Below are 26,051 nucleotides of genomic sequence, written 5' to 3'. Positions count from 1 at the left end.
GATTACTTGCCAACTGCTTGATATCATGAAGAACTGATTTTATACTCCGGCCATTTAAGGAACTTGAATGTTGCCAGAGATATTGTGTATTAAAACTTTGGATCCGTGTATAGCCATGTAACAAACCTGCTCTTAAAGACAATCCTTCTGCTAGAAGAACATCAGCATAGTTTAACTATTTACAGGCTGCTAGAATAGGTAAACATTCTGCATTTCTGAACACAAAACCTCCATCTGCACTTTGAAAGGGATAACACTGAACCATCGAAATTCAGTTTGATACATCCCTCCTTAAAAGGACACCATTTAATTAGATGAGGAGCAGATGATTTCTTAATAGGATTATGATTGATATAGTTTTGATAAGATGAAGCTGCAACCTAAAAAATACGATTTTATTTCCTAAAAATATTATCATTTATTGCCTTCCAGATAAAGTAGGCTGTATTTAAGGCTATGCTGAAAGGATTAGCATCCTGAGAAGGAATGATGCCAATATTGAGGTTGGAGATTAGGATAAAGAGAATACCAAATTTGCTTGTAAGATGGCAGTCAAATTTATATTTTCAGCAGTGGAGTCACACAGAGGGCAATTTCTATTAATAAATTGTCTAGTAAAATCCGAACTCTTGTAGGAAGTCGTTTTCTTATCAGTTGCTAAGAGATTTGGGAGGTAAATTTTGTTTCCACATTTTCAGTAGAGGGTTAGATTTAAAGTGAGCTGCTATATATGTTTTGCTGACTCAAATTAGAAGCTGACTCGACTGTAAACTTAACATTATTAGTAGGGCCCCAAACCATTTCATTAGGGAATGGAAAGAAAGGAACATGAATCGATTGAATATTGTGAACTACACCAGGAGGGAAAGCTGCAGAAAGTCCGAAATTTTGGGATTGTGTTGGTATTGACCTAGTTATGTCAAGATCATTTTGAGTTTTTCCTCAATTATAAATATAGATGCATAGTCCTAAGATGATCTAAGCCTCCAATGTTCATCGTTTTCATGTTTTCTTATACATAAAAGTATTAGAATTAATTAACTATATCTTGCATCATGGTCGAGATGAGGCTTCTCTCCTCTCTCTCAGAGTTGAGGGCGACTAGGGTTCCCTGTCCTCCCGTCCTTCCTCTCCTATCTATACAGTGATGGCGTTGCAGGGCTTCCTCTGCGACGTCCTTCGCAGCTTTTTGACACTTCATGTTGAAGGTATTTTCGGTGCAGCCATGCATCAATCTCATCCATTCGTTCACGGTGAAGGTACCTTCTCTCTGACCTTAATGGTGTTGGTCATGCAGTGCCGTTGTGCTTGGTGGTCATGGTTCTTCGTTCGGCCCCGCCTCGATCCTCATCCATGGCTGATTGTCGTCGCGGTATTTATCGGTGGCTGCACATGTAAGAAGGATAAATTTTTTTTTTTTTTTTTTTTTTGGCAAAGTAAGAAGGATATGTTTGTTGAGTCGATGGGTGGCGCTATTCACAATATTAAAGACGAGCGTGGACTGCTTGTTGATGCGCTGGTGCAATGCACGTGGAGCTGTTGGAGCCTGTTGTTTTGGATTTGGGCTTAAGGCCCAAGGTTACTGGTTATGGGCTTAGATGGGCTTTGTTATGATAGATAGTCCTTCGGCTCAGGTTGTAGTTGCTTCTGGGGCAATAAGGAGTCCTAGAAGCATTATCAATAATTTGGGGATTAGATTCTTTTACTGACAGATGGTTAGTTGGTCTACTATGCTATCTGAGGCGTCTTTACTTAGAATTCTTGGTTTTCTAGATCTCTTGGGAGTAACTCAATAGTAACGACGGATTATTGTGTTATAGGGAAAAAAATACAAACAGTACCCAACTTAAGGTCCACTATAAATTTCTATACCCAAGTTTTTGAATCTATCACAATGGTACCCCAAATACCTTGCCTGACCCAACATATGTACCTGCCGTCCATAACAACGTTAACTAGTGTGCCACGTGGCGTATTTGATGGGTATTTGTGTCATTTACTTACCCATCCCTATTCTTGAGTCCATTTTCTCTCTTCCTCTCTCTCTCTCTCTCCGATCTGTTGTGTCTTTGCCTCTCTTCCCGATTTGTTGTATACAGTGGGTGATAGATTAGAAAACTTATATGAGTGTGTTCCTATTGAAGAGAGGAAGAGAATGGTGTAAAAAGGTCGGTTGAAAGAGGCCGGAGACGGCAGCAAGGTCATTGGAAAAGAAGAAGGCAGTTTTGCTAGTTTTTTTTTTTTTTTTTTTTTTTTTTTTCTGGGCTCAATTTCGGGTTTTCCCAATTCTTCTCCTTGTTTCTTCTTAGTTGGTGCAAAGAATTTGGATTAATCTTTGGAGTAGATGTTTGTGGAATTTGGATCATATGGAATGGTAGTTTTTCCAGCTTCAATGAATCCCAACCAAAAAAAGTCAAACTCAATGAATCCCTGTTCAAGCTCATATGTTTTAATTAATCTAGACTTTGACCACCAAAATTTGTTCCTTTCTTCTTCTTTTGGGCCAAATATCGGGTTTTGGCAGCAAAACCCAGCAACTGGGTAGGAAATGCAAAAGCAAACCAACCTTAATCTAAAGACAGAAAAAGAATGACCAAAACCCAAACCCAAACAACAAACTCAATTGTCGTTTATATTGCATCCACCTCCTCCAACCTCTCAATTGTGTCGTTTCTCAAAGTATAGAGATCCATCATAAAGAATCCAAGTAACTACCTTTAATTGGAAGGCTTTATCCAATCCTGATCGTCTTCTTCAAAAATTGGTGGTTCTGAAGCCATAGCTTTCTTGGTAGAGGGGAATCTCATTCTAATCTTCAAATTTGGCACAACAGCACCAATTTCACAACAACACCTCTTTCTCTCTTCGAAGCAACTTAGCTTGTCTTGAATTTTGTCTCTATTCTTTACCAACAAGTTGAACATTTTACACGAGCTCAAGAGCTTGCAGCAATGAAATTCCAGAGCTTAGATTGTGGGCTCGAACAAAAGAGCCAAATCTTTCAAAGCTTTCCTAGAAATACTCGACGTCTCGACCCCATTTATCGACCCATCATGCATGCCATCTCTGTTGCCATACTCCGACCCATCTCTGCCGAATAGCCTTCAACGTGTCCCAAGTACCTCACTGTCTTGATTCGACAGGGGTCACCCGTGGAGTGGACTCGTTGCCTGAGTTTGAAGTCTGGGTTTGATTCCAATGGGTCTTGCATTTCTGAAGATCAATCGTTCGAGATGATCATCGCAGTTATGGCAAGAGTGGGAAAGGAGAGAGTAACCAGAGTGATTATTAATCAAGTAAAAAAAAAAGAAGATGTTGGGACGGAATTACCCCTCAAAATTTGCCACGTGGTTGGTTAGTTAACGTCGTTATAGACGGCTTGTATGTATGCTGGGTTAGATTGAAAATTCTGGGTACTAATGTGATAGTTTCAAAAATTTGGGTATACAAATTTAGAATGAGCCTTAAGTTGGGTACTGTTTGTATTTTTTTCCCTTGTGTTATATGCCTCTTCCTATTTTTAATGGATCAATACCCCAATTCAAAAAAATATCGTCTTTATAACAAAACATTAGTAATATTTACACGATCACAAAGTGACTACAGATTTTGTAGTCATCTGCTCTTAAATTTAATTAATAACAAATATTAAGAAACTTCTGAAGAATTTTTACTCTAAACTCTTAAAATTAAATTCAAGAGTAGATGGCCACATAATTTTTTAATGTAGGATGTGTTTATGCAAGCACCAAAAAGAAAACAGAGGCAGCCCTTTGGGCTGCTCTTTTCCTCTCCTTCCCCTCCATTTTTCCTCTTCTCTTTATGTTTTCCTTTGGAGATTTTAAGGATAACTCACACAAGCTTCAAGGATTCATCAAGAACTACAAGATTCAAGACTTGGGTAATTGTGGGAGTTGTAAATCAAGACTAGTCATGCTAGCTTTTTATCTATTTGTGACTATTCTTGTTTTCTCCTACACTTCTCTACTCTTTTCTATTTGAATTTTGTAATTTTGATGTCTATGATTATGGGTTGTGAGTAATTTCCTTGTTGGGGTTAGGGTTGTGTGCCCTAATCCAAATTTGATGTAATGGATGCTTAATTTAATTTATATATGGAATTTGTTAATTATTGGATGCTTGTGTTTTGTGATAATCGATTAGAATGCATGCTTAGGAATTGTCAACTCTTAGGTATGTGTTTTAATAAGTCTAGATTAAAATTTAGGAGACGACATCCTTAGATTTTAGAGCTAGAACCCCGATTTAATAATTGTAAGAAATACAAGCATGGTTCACTACATGATTAGCTTGATCGCAGTTATGGTGAGCTTAGTTGTCTAATTCCTCGAACTCTAGGCCTCTTGATGTGAATTAGTGACCCTTGAACCGGCTCTAATTCATGTTAAGTGAGTTCCTACGGCTTTGAACCGGAGTAGGAATACCATGAAAGGAAATTGGTACTTTCAGAATTTCAGATTGGTGCCATCCGTATTATCATCCCTCTTACTTGAGATATCATGGATAACCTAATTCATCACACTCAAATGACTCAATTTCAAATGGTTTGCATGTACTATACAGATATCCTTAGTCTTTCACTCTGTTGGTGTTGGTACCGTACTTCCCTTTGAATCTGGCCTTAGTACAACACAACCAAGAGACTGACTTGATCAGAAACATTTAGCACCAGAGTAAACTTTCTATTTTGTATAATCAAGAATGTCCACTTGGAATCAAAATTCCAGACCACAAGCATTCTTGCACATTGCATTCTACCCTCGAGATCTTTTCAACCTTTTTATGAGGAAAAGGTACAAAAGTATATTGGAACTGGACTAATAAAAACAGTTGAAAATGGATAAATAGGCCTCAGAGATCTTGGTGGTAAAATATCATCAGATGGGATTTCCCCATCAAGAGTAGCAAATATTGTTATCCATCATCGGCCTAAAATCAAAACTGAAAACATTGAAACTCAGAAAAAATAAAAAAGAAAGTAGGGAGTGAAGGAACCATGTGATCAGAAGTAGCTGGTTGAGATATCATATATATGCTATCATTGGGAATCCGAATGATTCTTTTCATCATACCACAATAAAACCCTCCGACTCAAAATACAAACAGAAAGAAGAAGAAACAGTAAGAATGTATCGTCCTTGTCACCAATAGATCCTAAGAAACAAAGGATAATCGGAGCTAAAGGAGGAGTGCATGCATAAAATCAGAGCATGCAGGGGCTTTACTATAGCCTAAGGATAGATTCCTCGATCGATAGGATCAAAGAATTGCAATGTTAGGCATCACAACAATTAACCAACATAAAACAAAAACCATAAAGGATGAGAAAGCTGTGGTTTCAGATCTCGAAGGGAACTCCAAGCCTGCAGCGGCGAAACAAGAGTCTCTGCGGTCACAAATTGAAAGAGCATTTGTGCTCCTTTTATAGAGAGCAATTATAACCGAAACCCTAGAGGGCTCTAAGCCCAATAACATTTAGCCCAAGCCCGGCTCTCCTTTTTCTTTTTCTTCTCTCTCTCTCTCTCTCTCAGAAATTTTTTTTTTATTTATTTAGGAAGGAGGCTTTTAATCATAGAAAATGAAGATGCTTCAATTCTAATTTACATTCTCTATCCCATATCTTAATAGTTTAGTTTAAGGTGTTTCTCTATTTGCAAAATGAAAATTGAAATGTATTAGTTTAGTAGCTCTTTAAAGTTAAGTGTCGATAACATTGCAAAATGAAAGTTGATATTGTGAGCTTTTTGAGCATCATCATTCGACATGTAGTTATTGGGGATTAACCTTATGACTTGTATCTTCTTTGTGCCATGGATAGAATATGAATTCCCTTGTCTGCCTATTTCAAGAATCAAATGCCAAATGCATATCCTAACAAGTAGGAAGTAGGAAGTAGGAACTACCGAACTAGGAAGAGTGGCAATGCAAACACCAACTAACACTTTTGACAAGCAAAAATAAAGTATACAAGCTCAAACAACTTCCCAAGCCAAGATAAGATCGAACAACTTAAACTTTAAACACAGCTGGATTAGCCCTTGACTCGATGAGAAGCGCACTTATCCAAGATTCATATCATTCAGAAAATCCATACTATAACATTTATCATATACATCATAATTCTTAAAGAATTAGCTATTATAACAATGGTTCTATCCAGGTACACGCCCTCAATTTCTCGTTGTAGAATTCACTTTAAGTCCTCCAACGTTTTCTAACATCTACAAACTAGAGCCTTACTCCCAAACTGCGACTCTTCAATTCAGCCTACCAACAACTATCTGAGTTTCGTTAAAAATCAACAAAAATCAGTTAATACATCAAGTGACGGCTTTCTGTTTCCCCAAAGCTGGAGTTAAACCAGATTCTTCAAGGCCATTGACGAATGTTCTAAGACAACCATTGATTGTGCGGGGGGCTGACCCATCACAGAAACGTTTAGCAAGATCTACAGCCTTCACAAATAGAGCCATATTTGATTAAACTTGCAACAGATATTGCAATCAGATATATCACAAATCCTTTCTTTTCACTAACAATATAACAAGGATAGCATAACAAGTAAAACGTAAAAAAGATTATACCTCATTAATGACAATCTGGTGTCGCGTTCCTAACACTGTTATTTCTGACATTGCCAAGTGAAGGATGCAAAGCTCCAAGATTCTGCTTCCTGGCTCATCCTGACAATCATAAATACATAGGAGCAAACCGTGTAAGGTCATAACCGATGGGTGGTAAAATATCAAGAACTCGGTAATATTTCCGTTTTATTGGTGTAAAAAGGAAGGAGAAAGTTGTTTAATTTTATTTACGAAGAAATGATATTTCTCCACATCTAAATTTGAGATGGAGAAATACTGTTTGCTTTTCTTTTCACTGGCAAGCATGAAAATATAATTTGTCCAAGTCAAATTTGAATTCAACTGCCAAAGTTTCTAGATAAATATAGGTCAGCATGAATTGGAAACACAGAAGATGACTGAACTAGATTTGATGCTTCTCAAGAATTGAACAATTTCGGAATCAGCTGCCATATTTAAGGATGTACTGCAGTAGCACCAGCATCAACATCACTAATCAGGATTACAGTAGACAAATAGATATTATTTTAACTTGGCCAGACAACAACTACGATTAACTTCTTATTTCTTTTCATTTCAGAACAATAGTCTCATCTTCAATTTTGGGTGCATAAGAATACTACTAATTCCAAAAGGAGTAGGCGAAACAAAGAAAAACCAGTTATTCGCCTATGCCAATGTTGTAGTCATATAAGCCAGAACTTAACCAGAATAGTCAATATAACGAATAACTCAGATATACTACTATTAACCTTCCAGCCCAGAAACTTTGAGCAAGTTAAGAGTATGTGTACAAATTAATTATTGATGTGGCCCCATATCAGGCAAGGTTAAAGCATATAAAACCTGGGCAAACAATGCAAAAACACACCATAACAGCAAGCACAGCCAAGTAAGCTACTGCAGAATCAACATTGGAACAAAAGACAAATGTGGAAGTGTAAAAATGTGACTTGACCTAAACCTTGTACACACCTTCCAATTTGGAGGGGCAACTCTGTCAATGACAAGCACATGACTGTCCCATTTATCCGTAACTGCAACCAAAAGTTTCCTTGCAAATCTGCAACGAAAAGGAAAACATAAGTAGTTGCTATCTGTAGCAATCCTGTTTGCTACAGCTAATGGTTGCATTTAAACAGTGAATTTAGATCAATGTACTTAGAAGGTTTACCTCAAAATCAGTTTGCTGTATACCAACTTTGGAGGAGCTGCAAGAACTTCCGCTTCTGAGATGGAAATAAAACAGATATCATTCCTCTTGAAAGAGCAGTGACAGCAGTCGCAGAGGAAATGAAAAACATAGTGAAGTCTAATAATATTATCAACTAAAAATAACTGCACAAAGAGTTCTGGCTAACTGGAAAAATTCAGTAGATCAGAAAAGTAGCACACAATTTCCTTTAGAGGGATGTTAGAGCTAGGAGACAACTTTAATCATTTTCTTAACGAGATTGTAAATTACAAGTTTCTTGAACAACGCATTCATGTAGCTGTTGAGATACCCTCTGAAAGAGAAAGCATAAAAACTTGCGACATAACTGACCTCCATTAAGAACCATCCTAAGTACAGATGCACTCATATAAGAGCTACTGTTCTAAATCTAGCCAGAGTTCCACTTTGAAATAAAAGAGAGTAACAAATTCCATTGCCAGAAACGGATGATAGATCTGAACTAATCAAAACACATCACATGCAAAACCTTTGATAGTGAGTCTGACAAGCTAGATGGGTTGAGAGTAAAGCATGGAAATCTGAATCATCAACCTAATTCTTCACTTTACTTTCTAGCACAAACATGAAGTAAGACTAGACGACAATGTGATACTTGGCGCAGCTATGAAGTTTAAAATATGGAGGAATGCATGTCAGGTTAGAATCGTCACAAATAAATTCATACCGATTGCAGATTCCTTTTGGTCATTGAGCAGGAGCTCATCTGCTTCTTCAACAGTTTGAACAGTGACAGGGGGTCCTCCAAAGCTCATGGGATTATATTCCAACAATGCAGCCTTGTCAAATTCATACCCGGGTTCTGGAAACACAAGTCGTCCAGTAAGTAATAAGCATATCCGAACGAACAATGACTCGAAAGCAGAAAGAAAGAAAGAAAGAAAGAGAAAGAGGGCAATATATACCTCGACGGACATTCATTCGCTTTTCAAATAACCTTACTGGGTCGGAACCTTCTAAGCAGGAAGCATAAATAATGGAGCTGCATATGAATGAATAATAATCATGGGTACGTACGTCTCCAAGAAACAAACACGGTTCACAAGAAAATGAGATGGGACTTACAGAGCGAGCTCTCTGGCGGCTCTGGGGCTGCAAAATCTGCCACTCTTGTCAATCTTGGGCAACATATCTCTGGAATCAGAGTTGGGCTTTTCGAGAGCTTCATCGACGGCGGCGAACGTGGAAGTGCGGAGAGAGGTTCGAACGGTGAATGGTCTTGGGATTAAACCCACGAGATATGATTTTCCGAATAGCAAAGAAGAAGAAGACGAGGAGTGGGAGTTGAAGCTTAGAGAGGAGTAAGAGGGAGTGGGTATCAAACTGGGAAGAGCAGAGGAGCAGCTGAGACTGAGAAGCGAGCTTCCCTCCATTGTTGGGAGATTTAGATAATGTGTCAAAATATCTCGTCAGCGCGATTTTGTAGGGGTTTTAGGGATAGCCGAACTGGGGCCACTTGCACCGGTAACATTTCGAAACAAGCCTGCATTGCCAAAATATAACACAACCATTAGACGATTGTAAGGATATTTTGCTTGATTTTGATACCATTGTAATTCGACGCATCTTGCGTGAAGCAAATAGTGTGGCAGATAGATTAGCTCACTTTGCTAGTTTAAGTCATGTTGTTGACCTGTCTTTCGATGAGGCTCCTAGTTTCTTACATGATGTTTTGTTGGAGGACTATTATAATGTAAATATTAATGCTCGAGGTTCAGGTTTTATGTCCCCTCGATGCATTTATATTCAATAAATAACAATATGGGTGTGGGGATGAGTCTCCCAGCTTGACTGGATTCCAAATCTCTATATCATAAAAAATAAAAATAAATAAATAAATAAATAAATCTGCATTGCCAAAATATTAGACCATCTCTTACACATCTTCTAAATAATAATTTTACTAAAACTATTCAAAAACATTTTGAATATCAACCGATTCAACTCCAATAGTTGCTCTAATTCTCTCAATTCCCTATTTCTAAACCAAAAATATATAATTTAAGTCATGCCAATAGCTGACATACTTGTGACATGTAAATTTTTTTTTTTTTAATGTTGAAAACACAATGAATGACTCAAGACATTTAATGTCTCACTCCCAATGTCAGACGATTAGACTTGTCTGTCACATTTATGATTACAATCAAAATTAAAATTGAGAGAATTATTAGCTAAAAATTGGAGACGGGTGGAGGAAAGGTGACCCAAACGACGATGCCAAAGATCAGAGGATATGATGAGATTGCAAGCGAAGTGAGATGAAGGAGAAGTTGAAGCCAACGCCACAAGATAGTAGAGGTTACCACGTCACTTACCCACACCAATCATCGTCCTCGTAGCCAAGTCCTGTAAAATACACCAAGATGGGAAAAATGTCACTGAACAAGATAAATCATCGGTAGTCTTGCCAACAGACATAAGATCAACTCTAAAACTTGACACACAGAGAACGTCATGTAATTGAAAAGAATCATTAAATTGAATTGATCCAGTCATAGAAATTCCAGCCGTGTCTCCACTAGGTAAAGAATCCTCGTTGCAATAAGTGCAATGCTTGATTGGGGCACGAGGACGAAAATTGCTACCTTGGGTATTACCTTGATTCCCTTGCATCTGAGTTTGTGATCTAAAGTTGATGCGCACTGCCATCGCTGCGGTGTGAGATGGGGTAATAAGAGAGGAACCAAGTTCCCGTTGTTTTTCTTCTTAGACAAGGGAAGCATAAGCTTGTCTCACCGAAGGCAAAGGGTTCATCAACAAAATCTGTCCACGAGTAGCAGCATAAGACTCATTTAAACCCATAAGAAATTGCATCAACTTACTGCGATCATTTTGCGTTCCACATGTGCAAGTGACAGTACTGTACGAAGCAAGCTCGTCCCATAAGCCTTTCAGCTTTGTGTAGTATGCTGCAATGGATGATTGACCTTGTTCAATACGATAAATGTCTCTTTGAACCTGAAATATGCGAGGGGCGTTACCCAACGCGAATCTCTCTCGCAAGTCTTCCCAAACATCATGTGGTGTGGTGCAGCAAAGCACTGAATCGGCAAGCTCAGGTTCAAGAGAGTTGAGAATCCATGAAAGCACCATGTCATTGCACCTCTGCCAAAGTGCATGTTCATCAGGTTTCCTTTCTGCAGAAGGTTCTTTGATGGTTCCGTTGATGAAGCCGGTTTTGTTCTTGGCACTCAGGGATATCCTCATAGAGCGACACCATGAGTTATAATTGTCACCTGACAATTTCTTCGAGACAAGCAGAAGACCGGGATGGTCTGAATGATGAAGAAAAAGCGGATTGGCAGTATCATCAGAGGAAGCATTGCTGGTGCCAATTCCACTATTAGGAGTCTCAAAGAAAAATTCGTCACCAATTGCCATTGGAAAAAATGTGAGGCTGCTACTTAATAGCATAAAGGGCTGCTTGTATTTGGCAGAAAAATTGAAAAGGAGAGGCTGTTAGTGACGGCAAAGAGAAGAAGAAGAAGAGCCAGGAATTATTCCTGCTCTGATACCATGTAGAGAAAGATATCTTGGTTGAATGAATCAATTGTATTCAATCATGTAACATATATACAAAGCACCTACTGTACATCTCGTGGTTCTCCAACAAGTTAGGAGACCAGTAAGGAAAGACAACTATCACAATTACAATTGGAATCAACAAAACTGTACAGACAATCCTATCAAATCAAATCAAATCAAATCAAACTTGCATATCAAGACAATCCCAATTCAATACTGCAAGATTTACTTTCCAACACGGCAGTCATAAACTCATAATGAAGACTTTCTCCACATATAGAGATTATGAATGACACAACCATTAGTCTCATTGCCGACTTATTCGCCACTGAGTTGTTGCCCCATTGCGCCGCCATCTGCCATAAGTCTCAGTTGTCGTTGGCGATTGACCATCAAACAAACCACACATAGAACGAATATGTGTTTCCCGATTAGCCAACTCAACCATCCCCATTCAATTTCCCATGCATCACTTGTTGAACTTGAAACTCGAGACTACTTCACCCGCAACCAATTGCAATGTCAAACATCTTTGCAATTCATCCGCTATCGGTGACCCCAAATAGTATGGTCAAATCCATTTCTAGATCACATGATGCCAATCTCTCACTATCTTCACCACACCCTAGCTGTCAGCCAAATAGTCACTAGCTAGGGTATGAACTTAAAAAGAGCTAGAATATGCAAATATACAATCACGAACCTAAAATCATAAGGAAATATAGGCTCATGGTGAGTATGTGCAAGATGGAATAGTGATTTTATTTTAGTTTTTAAATATAGTTTTGAATTGAAAACAACTAGAGGCTCAAATGTAAACTAAATTACTATAAACTAAACTAGTGATCAAATAGATGAAAGTTTGGATTTAGATTGTCTACCACTAACCTCCCTTGCAAGTATTGATGCATTTCAATGGAAATGACGCTAAATTAATTAACCAATTTCTCTCCTTGCATCCCTCTCGGGTATAATAAGGGATATGCTTCTTTTGTGATATCAAGCAACCCCTCTCGGGTGTATTACTTAACTATTGAAGTCATGGATTTCAATCCGGTTCAGTATCTAGTGCATTACCCTAAGTGCATAAAATTTGGAGATGCAAAAATCATGCAAACCAACCAAGCTTATCTCTAAGTGATTGTAATTCACAACCCCCTACATGCACACAGCACACCTAATGTGCTTTCATGCTTTAACATTCAAAGGTTACCAAACTCTAAACATTATACCATGACATGACATATACACATACTCAAAGTTGAAAAGTCTAAGCATATGCATTCAACTCTTGAACTAACATGTAGGCACATTAATCAAAGTTGTATCAAATCATATTATAGCATCAATCCATAGAAGATTGGTTAGGGCTTTCAACCCTAGCCCCAACAAAGTAACTACTCATTCATAATCATACAAATTAGCATCAAGTTTATAATATACGTCAAGGTAAAATAAAGAGTTAAAGGAGAAAATGAACTAGTAGAAACTTGACAAATTGATGGCTAGCTCCTCATTGTTCTCCTTGATTGCCTTGGATCCTCTTTGATGGTGGATTGAATGCATTATGAACTTGTTGATGGTGATGGTGATGATGAATGTAATGGTGATGAAAATAGATGCTCATTTGGCTAATTTTGAGTAGTAGTGATGAAGTTTATGGTGGTGGTGATAGAGTTTTTGGTGGTGGAATATGGTAGTTGTGGTGGTGATGATGGAGGACATTGAGTAGTAAGGAGAGTATGGATATTATGGATTTGGATTTTGGGAGGTGGAGATGGAGAAAGAAAGGAGATGTAATGGGGTGGTATGAGTGGTGGTCTTGCTTGTAAGGGGATGAGATTCTTAAATAGATGGAGAGAGAGGTGTGAAATCATCATTAATAGCAAAATGAAGCAATTATAGCCTTGTAAGAAGCATGGAGGGAAGAGTGTTTGAGTTGTAATAGAATCCAAAATCAAGGAAAAAAAAGGTAAGGAGGGAGTGGTGTAGATTAGGGTAGGTAATGATGGAGAAAATATGGTAATTACACCTTAAAACATGATAAATTTTGAAGTGATGATGATGGTGGACTTTTGGCCTTTTGGGTAATATGAAGTAGAGATGGTATGGAAAAGATGGAAGAAAGAATAATGGTGAATAGATGTAATGGAATATATGCTATGTTACTCATCATCCTTGCTCCTCCATGCATGAATATGACCGGAAAATACATGGCACCAGTATGAGTTGTGGTCAACCGCCACTTGCGCCGCCAAAAGTGGTGGTGCATGAAAAATTCGCTGAAATTTCATTTTTTTTTTCCTCTTGTCAAGATTTTCTATAAAACATGGAATTAGATTAGTCAACATTAAATTGGAATTTAGAACAAGTAATTTCCACGTTTTAAGGCACAAATATATATATGAATTATGATCCAACACCAGCCAATGCCAAAAGGACGCTTGATTGGCTTGTATGACGATGACATTCAAAAAATGCGTGGTAAGTGCTCGTGGTAATTAAGTTCTAAAACAATGATTTTTTGGAATAAAACTTGCATAAATTTTTAAAAATTTGAACTTTTAGTTTAACGGTATTTTGTTTGTCTATGTTAGAAGTTGTCATAATTTCTTATCGTCGTCCTTTACCTAGATATATAAAAAACTATCAATAAACTTGATTGTTCATAGCAAGTGTTACCCCAATATCCACAAGAGTTTGGTATGTAACTAAGGAGCGAATTGAACTGAGAAGGTTGATAGTGAGATTGAGTTTGAAGTAATGCGCATGAAACTTGCAAAACAGAAACGAACGGTCAGAGGAGGTCGGTGGGTACTGGCCAAAGATCCTTTGACGCTGAAGTCAGCTTGAGTAATAATTTAGAGGGTTTCTTCTCTATTTACAATGTGAGGTGATAGAAGTGTTCACAAACGAGGAAGTTGTAGGATCATGAGATATCATGACATAGCTATGAACCATTTCTTGAATGGTGTAGATGGCAGTTTATCCCCCGTAGAATTTGAGGAATATTATCGACAGCCCTAACTCTACTCAATTCAGTATGTTCAGGCAGTGTCCGATACTTTATTTATCGTAAATGGTTGTTTCAGTGTGTATCTTGGGGTTCCCGTTCCTTGGTTGGTTGAGGTTGAATCTTTTCTCTCGGTGAGTGTCGGTATAAGCTCCGGGGCGAAGGTGAAAAAACGTGGTCTCATTGTAAATATAAAAAAAACCAACGGTAAAAACTTTACTAAAAGAAATAAGTAAAACCCCCCGTAACCACTGCAAGTGGCCTAGTGATTCTTGCCTAGTTGGGTGTACTCCCCAACCTAGGTTCGAACCCCGAAGCTGTCAAAGTGGCGAGCCACTGTGCTGCAATGCACAGTTGGAGCATTTCACATGCGCCGAAGGGGTTTATCTTGGGCCTAGGAAGCCTTTGGGTTCCCCTTGACAAAGTCAAAAAAAAAAAAAAAAAAAAAAAAAAAAAAAGTAAAACCCCCCGTTAACTTGGCGCTGGTTCGATCGAAACACAAAAGGGCAGGTAGTGTCTCTCAAGAAAGCCGGCGTCGTTTTTCAACTCGAAACGCCATACCACAACTCTCTCTCTGGTCTTGTTTGAGGAAGAACTGATAGAGTCCTAATAATTAATCGAAAATGAAGCACAAGATGAGCTTCATTGCCACGGTGCTGTGCGTTTTGTGTCTACTCTCACAGTCTATTCTCAGATCAGCAGCTAATCAATTTCTGGGAATTGCTCCCGAAGGTCCGCCGAGTTTTTCTCATCTCTTACCCAATCTTGTGTGTTGTTTACATAAAATTTTCAAATTCTGTGTACTAATCTGAGGCCGGTTACTGGATTTGTTCAGATGAGAAATACTACAAATCGTCGGAGGTGATCAAATGTAAAGACGGATCCAAGAAATTCAGCAGAGCTCAGCTCAACGATGATTTCTGCGATTGCTCCGACGGTACCGACGAGCCTGGTATGCATTCCTTCCCCTTCTCACTCTTCAATTTCTCTTTTGAAAAATTTCCGGTTGCTATAGTGATCTCAGTTCATTCAGCTAACACAATACGTTGCTCTTCTAACAAATTGCATAGTGTAGAGTCATGTCATTGGAACAGCCTTAACTTTTCTGTACTTGCTATAGTTAGGCTTGATTTGATTATTTAAATGGCATGATATACCTGTTTGTAATTGTATGATGGTCAAACTCGGTTTTCATCTCTGTCAATGCTTCGAGTTTTTTCTGCTGATCAAAGTGAATGTCTACTTGTGGGGGTTTCAGGTACTTCTGCATGCCCAGGTGGAAAGTTCTATTGTCGAAATGTGGGTCACGCTCCTCTCCAGCTATTTTCATCCAGAGTCAATGATGGTATTTGCGGTAAGGTCTATGCTTTGAGCACCATCACAGACATGCTGCAATTTTGTATTTCATTTTGATTTTCCATTTTGCAAGGCGAGTAGGCAACCTTAAGTAGGTTTACCTTGAGGCAGTTAATACTCGCAATGCCTGTTTCCAATTTAATGGGAAAGAGACGTGCATAGAGAAGGCGTCATGCATCTTCATTCATTGAATCTCAGAAAATGAGTTTTCAATTCCTTAGTATCTGAATATCATTATTGTGTAGTGAAATCCTTTATTCTTCCTGACCTGGTTAATTGATTTCCTCTGATATGCATGTTTACCTGTTTACAATATGCAGACTGCTGTGATGGGAGTGACGAATATGATGGTAAAGTAAGTTGCCCAAATACATGTTGGGAGGCTGGGAAAGTGGCTAGAGATAAGCTGAAAAAGAAGATTGCTACTTACCAAGAGGGAGTTGCAATACGAAAACAGGAAGTTGAACAAGCAAAAGTAGCTATGGCTAAAGATGAGGCAGAACTATCAAAGCTGCAAAGTGACCAGAAAACACTAAAGCGACTTGTTGAACAGCTCAGAGGTATATTTCTTGTGGCTCTTATATATGACATCATTTTCATCATCTCCATCCCCACATTTCTAGGATTGTAGCTGCTGTATTTGGGTGATCTGTTTCCTTAAATGTTTCTTGATTTGTTTACGTACCTAAAGTCAGCAGTATATTTTCGTCATGATTATATGTTTCTGTTGAGGGAATCTAAGAGTTTGACAATATAGCAAGCATATGATAATGGATTTATACCCATTTGATTTTACGAGTTTTCTTTTTCCCTTCCCTCTCTACACATTCACCAAGTATCTTTAGTGTCTTTCTGGTGCTGAGGTACATAAACATAGATAATTCAACATCTTTATAATTATCTGCTAATATTGTTAAACATCATAACTGTTCTTTTGGCTTGCCTGTTGTGTAGAGCGTAAAGAACAAATAGAAAAGGCTGAGGAGAGGGAACGGTTACAGAAAGAAAAAGAAGAGCAGGAGAAAAAAGAAGCGGAAGAGAAAGCTAAGCAGGAGAACAGTGGTGGTGAAGACCAGGAGAAAACTAAAGCTGAAGAGGAAGCTAAGAAGGAAAAGAGTGAGGATGTGGAGGATGGCAGTGCTGAAGACAAACCTATAGAAAGTCAACATGATGATAATGTTGGGAATTTGGACGATTCTCATTCATACCAGGTTGAACTAATTACTCAGATTACGTATTTGTTTCTCTTCTCTTCTATTTGTTTAGCACCATTAAATTGTGCAAATAAATACGTACACTTTTGACTTCTTACATTTAAGGTGTACAGTTTTCCTTTGGCCACATTAAAATGTATTTATGCTGATTGAAGTCATGATATGCTGGTGTGGATGAGTTTTTTGTATTTGCTGAATCTAGTGGATGCAACTGGAAACAAGCATATATACAAGTTACTACACTATAATAGATGTTCTGTTACTTGAAATTAGTTTTTGACTTTAATCAATGTTTAATGACAATGCAAATAGTGGATTTTCTTCTAGTCTCACGTTGACGGCCTTGTCATAGGATACAGCAGAGAAACATGATGACTTAGGTACTAAAGATGGTAGTATTGATACTCCTGAACATATAGGGTCTCTGGTTGATGGTGTACAACAGGTAAACCAAGACTTTGAACTTGATATTTTGAGATAGAAAAATCTACTCTTTGGAGCTTTTACTGCTTATGTTACTTGTTAGATTACAACATGTCATCTTGACATAATTACTACCTTATTGTAGGAAGCAGTAAAGCAGAAGAAAGAGTCTGTTGCTACATCTGAACCTGACTTTGATGGCGGAAGCAAGGTGCCTCATGATGAGGTAATGACTATCAGATCACTTTATTTATAGATTCGGCCGCTGAAAGGTATAGCGTGATGGTCTGTAAGAACATCTTTTATAAGTACATACTGTGTAAGAAAACATTACCAGGATATGGCTAGAAAGAAAAATTTGGTCCAATTTTTAATTTCACCTCTTTTACATGAAGCTCTCTTTGGAAATATTGTTATTCTAGGGTAGGATTCTTTTGTTTAGCCAAAGTTCCTTATGGATATTTAGGGTGCTCCATCAGGTCCTAGACTGTTGAGGCTACAATACAAGTTGTGGCACTTATGAAGTGTAAGCATGTACTATCAGTGCTTAAATAAGTACAGATTTCGTTCTTGCATCCGCTTCTTGTCTTGTTCTATAGTAGTCAACAATATTTTATATTAAGAGAAATGATGTCCAGTTAAATGAAAACTAATTTTTAAATGAAAAATTGTTGAATGACAGCTTTAAGTTCAAAGAATTCTTCCTTTTAAGGAACTTGATGACTTTTGGGCTTTTAAAGAACTGTGGGAAATAATGTGTATTCTGTTATTTTGACCACAGCTGAACATTTATCATTAGGCATCAAAAAGAGGAGCAAATAAATTTAAAGGCGTCGTATTCCTGTGATATTCTTTTTTAGGGTTTCCACTTTGTGATATTGGATCCCAACTTCCCAAAATCAACTAAGTGTTTCTGGTCCAATCAGCCTTGGGAGCTAATGGCTTTTTGCTTTGCTCTATATGTTTAGGGAGATGATGCATCTGAAAACACAGAGTCATTGTCAAAGGAAGAGTTGGGCCGCCTTGTTGCTTCTCGCTGGACAGGGGAAGATACCACAAAGGAATCAGGGGAAGTTGATGTTACAAAAGATTCTGATCATGAAGATCATGAAGAGTTGCCTAAGGAGACCCATGATGAACAGTCTGATGGCTATGCTTCAGAAACTGATGATGACAACCAAAAATATGATGATGAAGATCATGAGGATGAGGCAGATGATGATTTTGGCGTGGAGGATCACAGTGATTCTGGTTCTTCATACAAATACGAGTCAGACACTGATTCAGACTTGTCTGGTATGCAACTGCCTATTGGTAGTGGACTTGTTCTTCAATTTGCAACTCAAGCTGCTTAATTAAACCATTATGCTTGATTAATTTCTCATAACATAACTGAATTTTAGATGTAACAACCTTAAGTAACCCATCTTGGCTGGAGAAGATACAAAACACTGTGCGGAACATTCTACACGTTGTTAACATATTCCAGACGCCAGTGAACCAATCAGGTAATCAAAAGTCCGATGTTACTTAAGTGCTTGATTATGGGAAATAAGTGCATGTAATGGCTCATCTCTTGGTGCTTATCCGCTGTTTAGAGGCTGCTAGTGTACGGAAGGAGTATGACGAATCCAGTGCCAAATTGTCCAAGATAGAGTCAAGAATATCAAGTTTGACGCAAAAGCTAAAACATGATTTTGGTAAGTATAACATCAGTTGCACATGCTGGTGTAATATATGAATTTTTAAAAGCATAGTTGGTTTCTAGGTGGGGCTTTCATGAGCTGACTCAAATTTGCTCTTACAGGACCAGATAAGGAGTTCTATTCATTCTATGGTCGCTGTTTTGAAAGCAAGCAGAATAAGTTACGAACTTTTTCTTACTTTAACTTAACAGCTCTCAAATGTCAATATTATAACTTTCAATTGTGATGTATCTGACCTGTGGGCACTCAAAATTCTTTGTGCAGGTATGTCTACAAAGTGTGCCCATATAAGCAAGCTTCCCAGGAGGAGGGGCACTCTACAACTCGTCTAGGGTAGGTATCTACTTTTATCTGTCTATATTGATGGCCTCCCGCATATTATATACCAGAAAAAAAAAAAAAGACTTGGGTGGGCTGAAATAAGACCAAGTTTATGCACATACCAGGATCGTATGGATCCCTTAGGAATTTTCTGTCAAGAGGTTGGTGTTTGGGTTCTAAATTAGAAGAAGTCTTGGATTCAGTAATCATAGAGTGATAGAAACAACAGGAGATCATATGAATGAATACTCTTTATGGGTGTGGAGTATCTATATTATTTTCTTCTTCCACCGGAATTCTATCTAGATATTAACGTCACATATTAGGTCTCCAAATCCACTTTGCCAAGAAAGAAAATATCCACTCATGCAATTTGTTTCTAGATTGTCGTCGACATGTTCAGTTCAGAAGGCAAGTCATTTTGCAATTATTATCTGATTTAATATCCAACTAATTGAAGATACCTTGCTGCATGCATTTGTATCCCCCATATGTTCTCCTGTTGGTTAAGCGGCAGCTTGCAGTAGATACGTTATAGGTTCAGTTTTTCTATTGTTCTCTGACCAACTAATATGAAATGATGTATTCACTGTATCTCATACTATCTTTTCTAATTATATAATTTTGTGTAAAATAGGAGCTGGGACAAGTTTGAGGACTCATATAAAGTCATGATCTTTGCAAATGGTGATAAATGCTGGAATGGACCTGATAGAAGTCTAAAGGTAGTTATTGCCATGCTTTTACATGTTATGATTCATTTTTTGTTATGAATTTTTTAATTTCAGTTGAATGAATTCTATTTGGATGGGTATATTGGCCACATATAAAATCTCTGTAGAGCACTTTTATTTGTTTATTGAAGGGTAATTGTAAGACAATTGTGGGTCATGGGTTTGCTAGAGCCATAAAAACTAGTTAAACTACTTATTCGATTTATCCTTTGTAACTCTTCAGGTCAGACTTAGATGTGGGTTGAAAAATGAGGTTGCTGATGTTGATGAGCCAAGCCGCTGCGAGTAAGAAAGGCTTCTTCCTTTGTATCTCCTAAATAAACACAAAGACACACAAGATCAGTATCCCTGGGACTAACTTTCTGTTTTCTGTGGCAGGTATGTAGCATTGTTATCAACTCCAGCTATTTGCTTAGAGGAAAAACTTCAGGTATTGCAATTTGTTCCAATAAGACTTGGGGCATTGTTTACTGCTCTTCTTTTTCATTGAGCTGTCTAATAGGATGAAATGTAACAGGAATTGCAACATAAATTAGACTTGATGAACAAAGAACAACCACACGCCCATGATGAACTCTAAATTGTCGTGATGCAACCGCTCTGAGAGTAAGCTAGCTAGCTAGTATGCACTTTTGTTTTCAGCAATTCTTATGTGTATATGTAGATGGATAAATGAATGTCACACTTGGTTTTGTACACAGGTGGTTTGAACGATTCCGAGGAAGCTACAACTGTCCCCTCTGGATCTTTAAGTTATGAAACACAATGGTGGGGAGCTCCAAAATAGAAAGTCTACTAGCTGGCAAGAGCTGACATTAATAGATTGATCCTCTGATACATTTTTGAAATGAGCATTTAGACTAGTAATTTGAGATGTGATATGATTATGATGTAGTTTCTAAAATAGTTTGCCTCCCAAACCAGATATTGTTATGACACTGATTTTAGAGGTGGAAATGGTAAAGGTGGACCATAATGTGGACAATACAAATAAAAGAGGTTTTGTCGGTAACGAAGTTAGGGCATTGGTAAGTGGTAACATGGTCATGGGAGGTGCAAACCCATTGGCTTCCTGGTAATCCGGCTTCTGTTTACTTTGTTTCTGTTGGCTATAATCCTATAGCATTAGGAGGATTATGGCCATTGGTATTGGAAAACCCATTGATTTGATTCAATTGCGGGTTTCAAGTTTAAAGTGAATCTCAAAAGGGGTAGACAGCGCAAGCAAGGGTCTTGACTGCTCTGTGTGATCTGTGACTGAGCATCATGAGGAGTCACCTTTCACCAGTCGTAGGAGGTAGGAAGGCCGTTGGGTGGGTCAAATCCCAACCCTTTCCCCTTTCCTACACTATTAAATGCACGCTGAAACTCAACACACAGGATTCAGGTGGTCAACCCACGACTCATGCTAACCTACCCCCAGTTTTTTTTTGTCCTTTTCTTGGGTTATATCGGAAAGGGATCGAACTCTAACCCCTTTTTTTACACCACCGGGTCGGTATGAGAAAACAAATGAAAATGGAAGAGAAAGGGGGAGTTGGTGCGTGCTAATGTGTCCAGTTAGGTATTGAGACTGACGCCATTGTTGACTAGGCATGGTTTTGGCCCCTAGTCTCTCAGGTCCTTAAAGGAGGGCTACTGTGCATTGTGCTTCTACAGTTAGTACTCCCCTCTACTAGAACTAGAATAAGGAACAGCCTTTAATTGACGAGTAATAAATAAAAGAAAAAAGCATTTAATTTTCATAAGCTACCTTGTTGTGCAAGAAGCAAAAACTAAGAATATGCTGTTTTTTTGGTAGGAAAGTGTGATAGAATAATAACCAAAATAAATAAATAATACATTAATAATTTAAAAGAAAAGGAGAGTGGCATCGCCGAACATGCTCGTTTCTCGGTCTTCTATTACTCTCTCTCTCTCTCTCTCTTTCATATTCGCCCATCGTATTCTCGCTTGTTTTCTTTATATTTTAACTTCCCATTATTGACACAAGTGCTTCACATCGAGGTTGAATTCACAGATTGAACAAAAACAAGAAGAAGAAGACCAAGTGAGAGAGAGAGAGAGAGAGAGAGAGAAGAGAAAGAAAGAGGATGGATCAGAAGCCGAAGACGAAGATCGTGTGCACCCTGGGACCTGCATCCAGGTCGGTGCCGATGGTCGAGAAGCTTCTCCGTGCCGGAATGAACGTGGCCCGCTTCAACTTCTCCCATGGCTCCCACGAGTACCATCAGGAGACCCTCAACAACCTCAGGGCCGCCATGGATTCCACCGGAATTCTCTGCGCCGTCATGCTCGATACCAAGGTCTCCCCTCCGATCCCCTTTTGATCCGAATCTCTCGGATACGCTCGCTCGCTCTTCCTTCATTCATTTCATTATTGTTATTCGTTTCTCTATTTTGTTTGTTTGTTTGTTTCTCTATTTTGTTTGCTTGCTCCATTTTGCCTCCAGTTTCTCTATTTTGTTTGCTTGCTCGATTTCGCCTCCAGTTCAGTTCAATTTATTGTTTGGTTTAGGGCTCGTACTTGAAATTCGTGTTTGATTTCCCCTCTCTTTTCAAGTGTTCATAAACTAAAGCTATACAAACACTTAAACAAATAGGCTCTGCTGGTTGTGTGATGCTGATGATATATATGCTTGTTTGGAAATTTATACGCACCACACATATGCACTTGTCTCGTCCTCAATCTATGCGTGCATTTCTTCTCTGCTTCACACTATGGAACTCTAACTCAACTTGTATATTAGATTTCTACTGATAACACTCTTGCCTCAGATTAGGCACAACGAAACATTTTTTTTTTTTTGGATTTAATAGCATGTTTGTTACCTTTGAGAATACCTTGAGCTAATTCTTATGTGTATCGCTCATTCTTATGATGATGGCAAAAAAGTATGGAATTTCTGATTGTTCATTTCATATGCACTGACACAGGGTCCGGAGATTCGAACTGGGTTTTTGAAGGATGGCAAACCCGTCCAGCTCAAACAGGGTCAAGAAATCACCATATCCACTGACTACAGCCTCAAGGGTGATGAAAATATGATCTGCATGAGCTACAAAAAGTTGGCTGAGGATGTCAAGCCAGGGAGCATGATACTCTGTGCTGATGGTACCATCTCATTTTTGGCTTTATCTTGTGACAAAGTAAAGGGCCTCGTCAGATGCCGATGTGAGAACTCTGCCATGCTTGGTGAGAGAAAGAATGTTAATCTTCCAGGGGTCGTTGTGGATCTCCCTACCTTGACAGAAAAAGACAAAGAAGATATTCTCAAGTGGGGGATTCCAAACAAGATTGACATGATTGCTCTGTCTTTTGTTCGGAAAGGTTCAGATCTAGTGGAGGTTCGCAAGCTCCTTGGAAAGCATGCTAAGAACATCCTGCTCATGTCAAAGGTATGTTCATTTCCATGAAAAGATATATAAAATAGTTGTGGATTTAGTTATTTTACCACTTTGGAGTACGGTGAGGTCTAAAATAAAGTAATAAACGTTTATCTTACCTAGATTATTTAGAGATTGCAAATGGAACCAATTATTGGTGTGTTTCAGTATGCAATGTACTATGTATCGATTCATTTGAGAGTAAAGATTGCCTAGTACGGATCCAATTATTGGTCAAATATAATTCTTTGGATTGTCTTTGGGATAATCACTAGAAACTACGGGATTGTTTGCAATGGAACCACTACTTGCTTATATGGATACTATTAACAGGTGAATTTCACCTGTTTGCTTTACTTGTTCTTTAATTCCAAAATTTTTATTGATAGGTGGAGAATCAGGAAGGAGTCGCAAACTTTGATGATATCCTTGCAAATTCAGATGCATTCATGGTGGCACGAGGTGATCTTGGAATGGAAATTCCAATTGAAAAGATCTTTCTGGCTCAGAAAGTGATGATCTATAAGTGCAACATCCAAGGAAAACCTGTTGTCACGGCAACACAGATGTTGGAATCAATGATCAAGTCTCCCCGTCCAACTAGGGCTGAAGCTACTGATGTTGCAAATGCGGTTCTAGATGGCACAGACTGTGTGATGTTAAGTGGTGAGACTGCTGCTGGAGCTTATCCTGAACTTGCAGTCCGCACCATGGCAAAAATATGCGTAGAAGCAGAAAGCACCCTTCACTATGGAGATGTCTTCAAAAGGATTATGGAGCACTCCCCGGTGCCCATGAGCCCATTAGAGAGCCTGGCTTCTTCTGCCGTTAAAACAGCCAACTCATCCAAAGCAGCTCTAATTTTGGTCTTAACCAGAGGAGGAAGTACTGCAAAACTAGTGGCCAAGTACAGGCCAGGCATGCCTATACTGTCTGTTGTTGTCCCTGAGATTAAGACTGACTCTTTCGACTGGTCATGCAGTGATGAAGCTCCAGCAAGGCATAGTCTAATTTTCCGTGGTTTGGTTCCAGTCTTAAGTGCAGGATCATCTAGGGCCTCTCATGCAGAAACAACTGAAGAAGCTCTGGAGTTTGCCATTCAACATGCTAAGGCAAAGGGACTGTGCAAGAATGGAGATGCTGTTGTGGCTCTGCACCGTGATGGAAATGCATCTGTGATCAAGATCTTGACTGTGAAGTGAGTTTGATTCAGATCATCATGATAATTTTTTGTTCTCCTTTCGGGCCTTCTCAGAAGGAACTGATGACAATGCTTATAACTTTTGCCTGGTTTTTAATGTGTGTTTTTGGATGCAAAAACATCAAACTGTCACCCATCTCTTGTGATGAGACAGGGGCTTTGATATCTACTATATAATTGCTCAGTGCGACATGGAACTTAATTCAATACTATTAGGATCATTTGCTATATTTTTGCTTTGGCCTGTGGGATCGTTGCCCCTGCCTTGCTCTGAAAGGGGAATATCATTTTCATCCTTTCTTTGAATAGCCGTTTGTTATTGTTTGTTACTGTTGATTGACAGTCTGTATTATTTCTCAGTATGTGCGACACACACTATTGAGATATCTATAATATCTGTCAATGACACCATGAAAGGAGACACACACGGTAACGGAGATGCTAGCTATTTGATCACACCGGAACATGAAAGGAGATAGACACACAGTAACAGAGATGCTAGCTATTCGATCATATCTCATGTTTCATGTATCAGGAACAGCATTGTTGAATATTCACGTTGTCTAAACAAGAGCAGAGCAAACAGTCCACATGGCCTCCTTGGCGTATAATTGAAGCAATAATGGGCTGGCATTTCAGCCCAAGGATGAAGAAAGAAGGAGGGCATCTAAATACAAGCAGGACCCACCATTTTCTATTTTGTCAAACTTGAACGTGAAACCTCACTCATATCATCAGCAATGATTCAGATGCCATAAGCAAAACTAGGAGGAGCTATCTTCAACGTTTATCTGTATATATAAAATGGAAAATCGTCCAAACAGTGTCTGAACTTTTCCAGACTATTAATTTTCATACCTATACTTTAAAAAACCTCATAATGGTACCTGAAGTTTTGGCCCCGACCCAATTTCCGTACCTAGCAACAGTAAAATCGTTAACAGAGTTAACTTTTGAATGATATTTTCGTCATTTTACTGTTCATATTCTCTGAAAATCATCTGCATCCTCTTCTTCTCCTCCACCGAAACCATCACCAACACCTCTCTTGGCCCAAAACTAATTTTTTTATTTTTATTTTAGAGGTAATAGGTGTTAAGAGTACGAGTCAATGTTGATGGTCAGAGTCAATTTACTCATGAGTCGGCCATTCTTTGTAAAATTAGCTAGAGCAAAATCAATAACTGTACATTGTCTTCTTCCTCTATTCTTCCTCTTCCTCTGTTCTTCAGCTTAGGGCTTATCTTTTTCACCGTGATCAAAATTTCTTGTAGAATCAAAATCTCTTCCAGAAAAGGAAGAGGATAAATCATTCTCTTAAAAAAAAAA

The 26,051-nt window shown here is 38.5% G+C and overlaps 3 protein-coding genes and 2 non-coding genes across 7 annotated transcripts; 2 read left to right on the top strand and 3 right to left on the bottom strand.

Annotated features, from left to right (window-relative positions):
- Positions 1-4,868: 4,868 nt before the first annotated feature.
- On the bottom strand, positions 4,869-4,951 carry LOC133735001 (small nucleolar RNA SNORD24). Its single transcript, XR_009858741.1, has one exon. It is a non-coding gene; the product is annotated as a small nucleolar RNA SNORD24 (small nucleolar RNA).
- A 67-nt stretch (positions 4,952-5,018) lies between these two features.
- On the bottom strand, positions 5,019-5,097 carry LOC133734913 (small nucleolar RNA R12). Its single transcript, XR_009858658.1, has one exon. It is a non-coding gene; the product is annotated as a small nucleolar RNA R12 (small nucleolar RNA).
- A 921-nt stretch (positions 5,098-6,018) lies between these two features.
- Positions 6,019-9,303, bottom strand: LOC133732064 (uncharacterized). Of its 2 annotated transcripts, none has more exons than XM_062159519.1 (7): positions 8,905-9,303; positions 8,745-8,821; positions 8,507-8,641; positions 7,780-7,834; positions 7,581-7,668; positions 6,606-6,704; positions 6,019-6,288 (listed from the first exon to the last, which is right to left on the bottom strand). In XM_062159519.1, the coding sequence occupies exons 1-7, from the start codon at positions 9,210-9,212 to the stop codon at positions 6,250-6,252; spliced, it is 801 nt and encodes a 266-aa protein (XP_062015503.1). In that variant the 5' UTR covers positions 9,213-9,303; the 3' UTR covers positions 6,019-6,249. The 2 variants fall into 2 exon arrangements, with proteins under 2 accessions (XP_062015503.1, XP_062015502.1); XM_062159518.1 differs by having other exon boundaries at positions 6,019-6,476; positions 8,905-9,301.
- Positions 9,304-14,866: 5,563 nt separating this feature from the next.
- LOC133732644 (glucosidase 2 subunit beta) lies at positions 14,867-21,146 on the top strand. Of its 2 annotated transcripts, XM_062160231.1 has the most exons (17): positions 14,867-15,112; positions 15,216-15,332; positions 15,639-15,734; positions 16,057-16,296; positions 16,691-16,947; positions 17,303-17,395; positions 17,519-17,599; positions 18,342-18,669; positions 18,777-18,881; positions 18,972-19,073; positions 19,181-19,238; positions 19,344-19,412; positions 20,038-20,125; positions 20,358-20,419; positions 20,513-20,564; positions 20,652-20,740; positions 20,836-21,146. In XM_062160231.1, the coding sequence occupies exons 1-16, from the start codon at positions 15,004-15,006 to the stop codon at positions 20,712-20,714; spliced, it is 1,920 nt and encodes a 639-aa protein (XP_062016215.1). In that variant the 5' UTR covers positions 14,867-15,003; the 3' UTR covers positions 20,715-20,740; positions 20,836-21,146. The 2 variants fall into 2 exon arrangements, with proteins under 2 accessions (XP_062016215.1, XP_062016216.1); XM_062160232.1 differs by lacking the exon at positions 17,303-17,395.
- Positions 21,147-22,019: 873 nt separating this feature from the next.
- Positions 22,020-24,952, top strand: LOC133732645 (pyruvate kinase, cytosolic isozyme). Its single transcript, XM_062160233.1, has 3 exons — positions 22,020-22,440; positions 23,072-23,533; positions 23,911-24,952. The coding sequence occupies exons 1-3, from the start codon at positions 22,228-22,230 to the stop codon at positions 24,721-24,723; spliced, it is 1,488 nt and encodes a 495-aa protein (XP_062016217.1). The 5' UTR covers positions 22,020-22,227; the 3' UTR covers positions 24,724-24,952.
- The last annotated feature ends 1,099 nt before the right edge of the window (positions 24,953-26,051 follow it).

Source organism: Rosa rugosa, chromosome 2 (assembly GCF_958449725.1).
Source record: "Rosa rugosa chromosome 2, drRosRugo1.1, whole genome shotgun sequence".
In the NCBI taxonomy this organism is placed as follows: Eukaryota; Viridiplantae; Streptophyta; class Magnoliopsida; order Rosales; family Rosaceae; genus Rosa; species Rosa rugosa.
This window is presented reverse-complemented; position numbering and strand designations above follow the sequence as displayed.